General features: G+C 36.6%; 1 protein-coding gene across 2 annotated transcripts in view; it reads left to right on the forward strand.

Annotated features, from left to right (window-relative positions):
* Positions 1-10,756, forward strand: part of Prss12 (serine protease 12) — an 81,369-nt gene that overhangs the window by 56,033 nt on the left and 14,580 nt on the right. For both annotated transcript variants that reach the window (XM_023704427.1, XM_023704428.1), the window contains exons 8-9: positions 1,588-1,666; positions 2,388-2,510. In XM_023704427.1, the coding sequence (XP_023560195.1) occupies positions 1,588-1,666; positions 2,388-2,510 (202 nt within the window). The remainder of the gene's footprint in view (positions 1-1,587; positions 1,667-2,387; positions 2,511-10,756) is intronic.

Raw genomic sequence — 10,756 nt, forward strand, 5'->3', positions numbered from 1 at the left:
TTTTTTTAGACACTGTTTTGCCATAAAGTTCAGGGTGGCCTTAAACTCACTTTGTAGTCCAGGCTGGCCTCAAACTTGCAGCCATCCTCCTACCTCAGCTTTCTGAGTGCTGGGATTACAGGCACAGACCACAATCCCCGGCAACAATCTGGTTTATTAACCAGTTGATTTTGGGTTGAAGTTTAAGATCAGCAATGTCTTTAAGATGATTAAACTCAAGATATTGGTTCTATCTAATGAGCTCCTTTCAAAAATGAACTTGCTATTGCTTAATGTTTTGTATAACATAAAAATGTTTACATAGATTTTAATTTCTTGCAATCAGGTGCTTTGTCCCAAAATGAGGCAAACTTTATGTTTTGCTTGCTCATTATTACATCATTTCTTTTCTTAGCATCATATACATCAACCAGACTTGGAGCATGATTGGAAACTTATGTTTTTCTAATAGCTTAAAACTTGCAATGTCATCCAGCAGGCTCATATCTTTAGAGATGAAGGTTAAAGATTTGACAGCACGCCTCTGAGATCCTTTGGCAAATTAATCACCTTGGTTCACATTATTGGATTTCTTTCTCTATGAAGAAATAACTATTGGTGATTGCCTATTGTGCTCCCCCTGCCTGGTTACTCTGAGACCACTGCAGTTGATTAGGTCTTCTTGGCACAATCGCCACCCTGCTAATCTTACACAGATAGAAAAACAGTACAGCACGCATGTATGCTTAATGTATGCATCTTTAAAAAACCCCAAAGTAGCCTTATATAAATTCTACTTTGTCAAATTATTGTATAAATTAGTCACATCTTGTTATATTAGCCTTTCTTTTGTGTGTTACAGTTTCATATTTTTTCCTCAGATAACAGGGATCAAACCTAGGGCCTCACACATGCTAAACAAATGTTCTTCCACTGAGCTACATCCCTGGCCATTACTGTTCACATGTTTTTTATTCAACTCTTCCTTTTACAAATTCTTTTTTTTATCTGCAGTATTGGAAATTGATTCCAAGCTCTTATACAAGCTCAGCAAACAGTCTAACAATGAACTACATCCCTAGCTCATGCTTGTGTATTCTTAATAGATGTCTGTTATCTTAGAACACTTGACTAGATACTCTTAAATGGAGTTTGTCACTTAAGGTGGTGTGTCAAGCCTTTTCCATTTGTTAATATTCTATGTGACTCAATTCACGGTTCTATTTGGGAGTGCGCCTTGCTTCACTGAGCTACTGATTTGCATATGGCTTGGAATAGTTTTCTGGGTAGAAAGTAAGTCATCTAGACTGTTACTGCCTTTGCAGTTCTGTTATTTTTTAAAAAATGTTCCTGCATGAGAAGATATAGTTACTCACACAAAATCTTTCAGAGGGGAATGATGTGAAACTTCATAAAGTTTTGGTTTTCTTGCAAATTATTGTTACTTGGTTAAAGACAATTTATTTTTAAGAAAAATTGTTTCATACTTTTAAGAATAAAAGGCATTTAAAAAAATAGTAAAGGAAGTACCAAGGCAATACGTCAGCTGTATTTTCACCCCTCCATCAGCAATACGAGAGGGGAATGGTTGACCCATCTGTGTTTCAGAGACCCTCTCCTCTGTCTGTGGTTTGAGATTATTGCACCGTCGGCAGAAGCGGATCATTGGTGGGAAAAATTCTTTAAGGTAAAGTGTTCAAAGATTTTCCCTGCTTTAGAATAAGTAATTCATATACAATGGAACAACCCTCATTTTTCTATTATTATACAAAGAATCTATTTTATTCATTTTCTTTTCCAAATTACATACTGATTACAGTGATAACTCCATTGTCCTTTGGCCTACATTTAATGTGTGCAGGCTGTATTCCTGTACCAATTTCTCAGGAGACAGATGTGTTGCTCAAAAGTGATTTGGCTGGAAGCAAAATAATTTAACAGGAAACCTGTTATGTGGAACTCTGGAACTGTAAAGATTTAATTAATTTGGAATATATTTGTTTCTGGTTTTGTTCATTTTGATATTGTTTGTTTGCTTGATTTACTGATAGGAAAACAGTACTTTGTTTATTAACTATTTGTTCAGGCTACTTAGGTGAGCTAAAGGGAAGAGAGAAATTATACTCCAGACATGAAATATAAAAGGGCCTCAATTTCTTTGGAGGAGTAGGATCAGACAGGAGGGATACGTGCAGCTGCCTTGAAGCACCTGTCCAGAGTTGACAACACATTTTCTTCTTAGTTTTGGGACTCATTCTTCAGGCAGGAAGGTATCTTACATCCTAGAGTCCTTTTGAGTTCTTTTACCTCACTCCTATGGGACATTGAAGTCATTAAAACCTTTGGCTTAGCTGTTGCTTTTGCTTGTTTTTTTCCTTTAATGGACAAGTGGCTTGCTTTCTTCTCAGGGGAGGTTGGCCTTGGCAGGTCTCCCTCCGGCTGAAGTCATCCCATGGAGATGGCAGGCTCCTGTGTGGGGCTACACTCCTGAGCAGCTGCTGGGTCCTCACAGCAGCGCACTGTTTCAAGAGGTACGTGTCCACTTTCCCCAGCAACTTGGCTTGGCTTGGCCTCACCAGTTGTTCCAGTCCTTCCTGCTCAGTGGCACTTGGGGTGTCAGAGCCAGGCCAGAAGGCACCCCTATCTATGTCAGCAGCACTGTGGCAGAGAAGAAGGCCACATAAAGAACAAAGAGCCTTCAGGAAGTCACTGCTACTCTGGTGTTAAACGAAACTCTGGGTTCAGGGAGAAGAGAAGATGGGTTTTTGGAGGGGATGGTGGAGCTCCCTTGAGTTTACCTGAGATGGAATCCTATCTTTGCCGAGGGAAGAATGGCTTCAGGTCCTCAGATGTGAGTGCTGAAATCTCGCGAGCTTGGTTTCAGTGTTTCTGATGCTTTCATCTGCTCCGTGTTTTGTGTCGCTCCAGTTTCTCCATCTCTACCTTCTAGAAAGTCAGGTTGCAGCTATTTTATTTTTGGCTTTCATGTAATTTAGAGCTGGTTATTTGCTGTTGTACCAAACATTGTAACAATCGATTCTATAGTCTTGCCAGATAGCACTGCAGAGGAGCTGAGAACCTCACAGCAACAGGACTTCTCTTTTCCCTAGGCTCTTCTGATCTTTTCCCTCTAGTAAATGGTTATTTCTTCAGCAATAATTTTTTTCAACAATATATACCATCATAATGCAAAATATTGATAATTAATGAAGAAAGGTAAAAAGAACAAGTCGTTTTATTATACTATCTTAATATTGTTTAGGAAAAGTCATAATAAAATATTATAGAAAGAATATGTACCACATAGTTGAAAAATTCTTTTTTAAAAAATATTTATTTATTTGTTCTTTCTCTTTTTGGTTTTTTTTGAGATGTGGTCTCACTCTATAGATCAGGCTGGCTCAACGTGTAGCCCAGGCCTGCTTTGGATTCACGACGATCTTTCTGCCTCAGCATCCTGAGTGCTGAGATTATAGGCGGTGTACCACCATGCCCAGCATGAACAATTCTTCCAAGTAAAAATTCTTCCAAGTAATAATTTGTATTTTTTTCTAAATAGCATATACTATATAGTTTTGCTTTATTTCTTCGTAGTTGATTTTTAAATGTTTGCAAATGTTCTGTGTCCAAGTAGTTGTTATTTTGCCCGTGTGGCCATGTTCTTTTACTTAATAGTTATTTTATTATAAAAATATTTTAATATGTTTAAGTATCATTTTTCTCTAAAGTTTATAAAAGCTTTGCATGTCTTATTTAAAAAATCTTGCCCTTGCTCCAGACAGGAAAGATATATTTGTAACAGTTTTGCTTTTTATAGATGTTTAATTAGTTCATATTTCATTTTTGTATGGGGCATATGCTATGAGGAAGGAACCTAATTTTTACTCTTCTTTCCCCATTGAGGTATGTCAACTATGCCAGATAACACAGTCTTTGGGTTTGTTTTGGAGACAGGGTCTTGTTATGTAATTCAGGCTGGCCATGAACTCCCTTTGTAGCCCAGGCTGACCCTGAATTTGTGGTGATCCTCCTGCCTCAGTCTCCCGGATTACAGGCATATACCACCATGCCTGGCTTATAAATTTTTATATATCCTTGTTTCCAGGATCTCTTTTCTCTCCTATTTATCTATTTTAACTTATGTTGGTGAAGGAATTTTCTGTGTTTGGTTCAGAAGATATAAATCTGCATTTTAAATGTTTGCCATTTTTAAAATTATAATTGAATTTGAGAGTTCACTTAAATATCGGTTTAATGTATTCTTGTGTTACATAAATGACAACTACAATAAAGATTAAATCATTCATTAGCTTCAATAGGTTCTTTTAATCCCTGATAGTCTCAGGCATATTCTAAGCACTATTCATAAAGTAGCAAAGAGGACAGGTAGGATCCTTGCTGTCAGAGTTCATGGAATAGTTATATGACTCCAAAAGTGGGAGACACTGATGTTCCTGGTATGACCAAGAGTTTGGGGCACTACATTTAAAGTGTTATTTTCACAATATTAGATTCAGTAAGCTTGTTAAAAATGCATGTTTCTGGGCTCCTGCTCTATAGCCACTAAATCTTTAGAGCTGAGACTCATAAGTTGGCATTTTTATCAGCCTTCTTAGATGATTCTTATATGCTACAAAGCTTAAGAACCACTTGCTCAGTGGATAGAATAGGATATGATCTGGGGTATGGTGAGATAGCTCAGTGGAATAAGCACCTGCTTAGGTAAGTGTAGGGACCCAGGTTTGATCACTGGCCCCACATCCTGTGCTGGTCCCACACCAGCGTGCACTAAGTTGGCCACTGAGTCTGGGCATGGTGGTGCATGCCTGTAATCCCAGGACTTGGGGGACTGAAGACAGGAGGATCACTGAGTCCGAATTGTGTAGTGAGACTCTGTACCCTATGTATAGGATCTGGATATTTGAAGATTGAAAAATATAATGGAGCTCACAAACATGTACACTTGTCTTTTTCACATTGTTAATTCCTAAGAATTCCAATGGTAAGTTAATTGTAGTTTTGGATGCCAGAAGATTGGGAGAGACTAATAATGTATAATATATTTGAAGGCATAAATGTGATGGCAAAAGATCTCAATGACCTGATTCTAATAAGTAACATGGGATAAGGATGAGGAAATTCAGCTTAAATACAAGTGAAAAAGACTCATAGGATTTACTGTCCTGCAACATGTCAGCAATGTAAAGTGGTTGCCCACAGCTTTAGTTCAGTCTTAGACAGTGCTGACAGCACAGTGTCCAAAGCACTGCGAAGCCTTGCTACTGTGTTTACCCAAGTCAACCTATTGTGGGTTATTAAAAAAAAAAGCACTGTTTCTATCAGAAAGACTGTGCTCAGTTCTAAGTGGCATAACTTGAAAAAATGAAGGGTTATTAAACAGAAAGGGAGATGGTGCAGACTCTGATTAGGTTTGTTGACTTATTTTTAATACCACAGATATCAGATGGAGATAAGCTTTGCATTCACATAAGAAAGTTTTATGTTTTATTTCTTTAATGCTTCTACAGTTAAAGCTAGAATGAACTACATGTTGGAGGAAATGCATTGTTATGGAATCTATGTAAGCAGAGAGAGGCTGTTTCATGTAGAAGGAGAAGCTGGTGGTTGGCTTAGTCCATGTTTAGAGTACAGTGATGAGAAGTCTTGTGCCATCCAGAAGTATGGCAGAGTGTACTTAGTATTATTAGCTAGCTTATCACATCTGGGGTTTGTATAGTGGCTTAGTAGAGAGAAACAGAGAAGGCCTGGAATGAAACAGTTGTGAATTTTTGATTCACCAGGCAAAGGAAGACACTGAAGGTTTCTGAGATATACGATCAAAGAGTTTTGGAGATGAGTCATTTGGAGATGTATTGGATAGCTCTGAGGGTATAAGATGAAAGTACAAAGGAATTTTCATGACCTTGAAATTATATAAATTATTTTTGCATATGTACTTGAGTACTTTTGAGTTACTCAAATGTATCTGTTTTACCAAGTGATTAAAACCTATTGCAGGAACTAGAGAGACAGTGTGGAGGGGCCTCCATTTTTTACTTTTCTCCTGGAGGGAGGCCAGTAATCATTAAGCAGGAATGTAGAAAAAGAAAGGAGAACAGGTAGAGATGCTTACTGAGAGAAATCAGTAGAATGGAGAGTAGTGTAACAGTAGAAGAGCAGAGTCTGGCCATCAATATTGGGATAACATCTCTAGCTTTCTCAATTGCTAATAGTTTAATTTTGTTGAAATTATTTAACTTCTTGGAGCTCCAGTTTACTTAGTGTATAATAAAGGTAATAGTGTTGTAGTGAGGAATAAATGATTTGTGAATTATTATGAATGTTCTATGAACTTTAACATTCAAGACAATATTGGCTGTTGTTATAGTGGGGCTCAGAGGGAGGAAACTAAAGCATATGTTAGGAAAAGTAGGGAACTGTGGGATTTACTACAGGAGAATAAGGTAGAACACTGCAGAGAACCTGAACTCTATTTGGGGGCTTGGAATGTATGCAAAGTAATTCAGTATTTTAATGATCATCTTTCTCTTATTTAATAATTTCTAATCTCAACTAAAAGTTATAGCTTTCTAGTTTAAGACTTAAAATATATAAAGTAAGATTTATCAAAAAAAAAATTGTACATGATGTTAAAAACTTCCAAGCCCCAAAACAGAGTTCAGGTTCTCTGCAGTGTTCTACCTTTTTATGTATTTAGTACAGGGTCTACAGCTTCTCACTACACAGATCAGACTTGTAGTGATCTTCCGGTTTTCAGGCTCCCAAGCAATGGGATTACAATGCCTAGTCTCAATCACCCTCTCAGCACACCCCGAGGGCGGGGCGGGCACAGCAGGCTGGGAGTTGAACCCCCATCCCTGTGTCTGCCTAATCAGGCACTTTAATCCACTGAGCTATCTGGCCAGCCCTTCATTTGGACTTCTATACTTCTTGGAATGAAATTTTTAGGCCTACTACTGGATAAGTGCCTAAAGTCAGTAATGGCCTCACTTGTGTATACAGACCAAGCGTCTAGCATATTACTTGGCACGTAGTACATACTCTAATGATTGTTGCATGATTGAAGCAAGGGCTTAGTTGCCAGATAGTGTATATGTTTAGGAATGTTGGGCTTTTTAGAAGATGGTAGTTATTTTAAACCTTAATCAACAGATAACTCTTTCCATATGTCATTTGGGATTTCTTCCCATTATTTGTACAAGTATAAGATAAAGAGAGTTGATTAAAAAGCAGAGGAACAGTTTGTGATACACAACATTTTCATATGCTTTGATTGTAATACAAAATTCTAATGTGAGTAGGGGGAAAACTGCTTTGTCCATGTGTCATATGTCCAGTAGACTTGTCTGTAAGTGTTGCTAGATTTCAAAGATTTTCTTTTTGAAGTGCCTAAGGAGGCTCAAACTCTCCTCTTTATTGAAGGATATAGAACCAATTATTAGTGATTAAAACAAATTCCAAAATATTTTTTTTTTCTAGAATCAGGGATTTAGGCTTAAAACAATCCTCCTTTAATCATGGGGACAGATTTTCAAAATGGAGACTGTGGTGTGAAATGGTCAGGCTCTGAGACATTATTGTACTTTTAGATTTCTTGGGTGTTGAAAGATACTTTAAGACCTATTGATAGATGACTTAGATTTCATATTTGAGATTAACTTTTCCACTTTCTTTTCATATTTATGTTTCCTGTGCTTTATCAACTACTGGACATTTATACACAGAAAGCTTTCTCATGCATTAGACCTTATTTGGTGTCTACTTCTCTCAGTGGTGATATGGGCCAGTGCTCTTGAGCAGCCATTTCTGAACAATACAGTGTAAATTATTACTACTGTCTGTATTACTTTATTATATATAAAAAAGTTTTTTGTTTTACCTTCACAAAATAATTACTATTTTATCCTATCTTCATATCAGAGTAGTCTGAGAATAGTGAGACTATCACTCTTTGATCTCATCCTGAGGGGGATGAGATAAAAATGCCATTATTTCAGATCCACCAGAGTGAGTTACACTCATTTCATTTAGGGTAGTCTCCTTATGGATACTGTACTGAAAGACTGGCAGAATGATGGTAATCCAACTCGTACTCTCTCATAGCTTTCATATATATATGGTGGTTTTTTTTTTTTTTGTTTGTTTGTTTTGTTTTGTTTTTCTTTGACTGGGGATTGAACTTAGGAGCTTGCACTTTCCAGGCAGGCACTTTTGCCTGAGCTGTCTCCCCAGCCCATAGCTTTCATATATCGTGAGACATTCAAAACATAGACTTTCTGCATGCCAATACACAAGAGTAACTCAAGTAGTTGGTAAATCACTAAAGACTTTGTAGCTCATTTATGTCACATTTTTCTTAGTGCTAAACCAATACAGATTTGGATTGTAATTTACTATTCAAAGTTTGAAGTAGAGACATGGATAACTTAAGTTTTATTGCTCTTATTTTGTGAGTCTTTTACAATGTAAACTGCTTGCTTTTGCTTTCTATTTTAAGGCATTTCTACAAAGTGCCCTGAAATGACCTGTGTCTAATAATATAGCATTATAGTTGAGAGAAAAGCTCCTGAATATTAAATTAATTCCATTTAATTACTTATTCTGATAACAAACACAATTTTGGAGAAATGAATGTACCTAAAACAATGACTCTCCTATTTCTGTAAATCTACTCTAAATTTGATAAGATGAAGAATATGAGTTTATCTGATTTTATCTTTTTGACTTTTTGCCTAGAAATGCCATAGCAGCTGGACTTTGTCATATTATTGCTCTGAAAATCAAAATGTCTAGATCTTTGTAATTAGAAAAATGAGCCAGAGAAGCAATGAAACTTCCTTTTTCAGAGCAATGTTTTAGGTGCTAACATTTTTCTTCATGAGCACCTGCATGGTAATTTGTATGCTGAATTTTTAAGATAGTGACATTTGCTGATATACATAATATCATCAGCCATGCTAAAACCATTTCCTGTGCACACAGTGTGTATATGAACCATGACATACAAGATTTTGACATTAGTACTCATCAAGCAGTTAGAATCACTTACACAAGCTACTTCAGTGAACTACTTTTTGAATTTCATCCAGACAAGAGAAAAAACAGATTCTAGTAGTAAGAGATGTATATAAGCTGATATAATTTTTTTCTATGTGGAAATGATTCCAAATAGAGAATAAACACAAAGAATATGACCCTAAAATCTAAATTAATGCTTCAACTTTTAGTTCTGGTGTTTTATTGTTGTTGTTTGTTTTAGCCCTGGAGCCTCAAAGAAACTGGGATATTAGATTTTACTAAACTTTCTGTATTTTGTACTCCTTCCTGTTTTAGCTTGTCTGGGAATTTCATCCAATTCTTGTCTGAGGAGGAATTGAAGGCATTTTAACAAAGCAAACAACCAAATGATGTGTCAGCCAAAACTGCAAATGTTTACATTAGAAGCATTTTTGAGTATGATAAACAAAGCCTATCAAAAGTAACAAAAGTTCGAGTAGAATTTAAAATGCATGGAAAAAGAAGATTCCTTTATATTTTCTTCAGATGGTTAGAACCATAAACATTTTAAAGTCCAGAATTATACTGTGAATTTCAGCCAAAGTTTATCTTGAAGCATTTAATTCATGCTACTTAGATAGACTTGTGTCAGATGCTCTTCAAATTGCAAGAATAAAATCTATTCTAAGAATAACTGGTGGTAAAGAAGCGTGAAACTCCCTGCTTAGGCATACAATCCTTAACTTAAAAGAACGTTAAAAGCATGTATCATTTTGACAAGATTGGTGCTCTTTTTTTGAGCAGAAATATATTTATTGAGGGAAAGAAAGCTCCTGTCTGAGAGAGGGACAGGAGGGGGGCCAAGATTGGTGCTCTTTTCCTTCTAATTAAAATACATTTTTTCTCTTGGATTAGTATTATCTTTTTAAATTTTTAAAAAATCTTTGATGTATTTGTTTGGTACAGGGTTTCATTATGCAGCTCATACTCATAATGATCCTCTTGTCTCAGCCTCCCCAGCACTGGGATTACAGGTGTGCGCCACCATGCCAGGTTCTGCTGGCCTGCAGGGCACACCTGGGGTTCTTGGGGCCTGCATTGTGTGTTGTACTGAGAATCAAACTTGGGTCCTTGTACTTGCCAGGCAGGCAGTCAGACTGCAGAACTATCTCCCCAGCCCTAGTATTAACTCTTGATTGGGTACAATACTACTTCTGGGTGAAGCAGTATGCTAAATCTACTTCAATTTACTTAATCCAAGAACACAGTGTAAATCTTAAATCTACTTAATGTAGTTAAATCTAAAGAGTCTACTTAAATCTATTTAACCTAACAACACAGTATATATATGGAATGTAATATGTTTTGAAATTTTTACACTTATTAGAACATGTTTGTAGTACGTAATGAGTTGGTACATATATATAACACATCTTTTTTCTTTCTTTTTAATGTACCTTCCCTCCCTCCATTTCTTGGTCCTCTTTTATATGCCTTTTGCATTTAGATACCTATTGTAATCTCCAAGATGCTTACTTTACCCAGGGAAATTCTGGGCATGCAGGAGCAGGGTTTATGATTATGCCTTTAAGAATTTTTGCTTTGGAGCTAAGTGTGGTGAGGCACACCTAAAAATCCCAGCACTTGGGAGGCCGAGTTAGGAGGATTGCTATGAGTTTGAGGCCAGCCTAAACTGCATAGCAAAGCCCTGCCCCCAAAAGACATAATAATAATAATAATAATAATAATAATAATATAA

Source organism: Octodon degus, unplaced genomic scaffold, assembly GCF_000260255.1.
Source record: "Octodon degus isolate 3935 unplaced genomic scaffold, OctDeg1.0 scaffold00196, whole genome shotgun sequence".
In the NCBI taxonomy this organism is placed as follows: Eukaryota; Metazoa; Chordata; class Mammalia; order Rodentia; family Octodontidae; genus Octodon; species Octodon degus.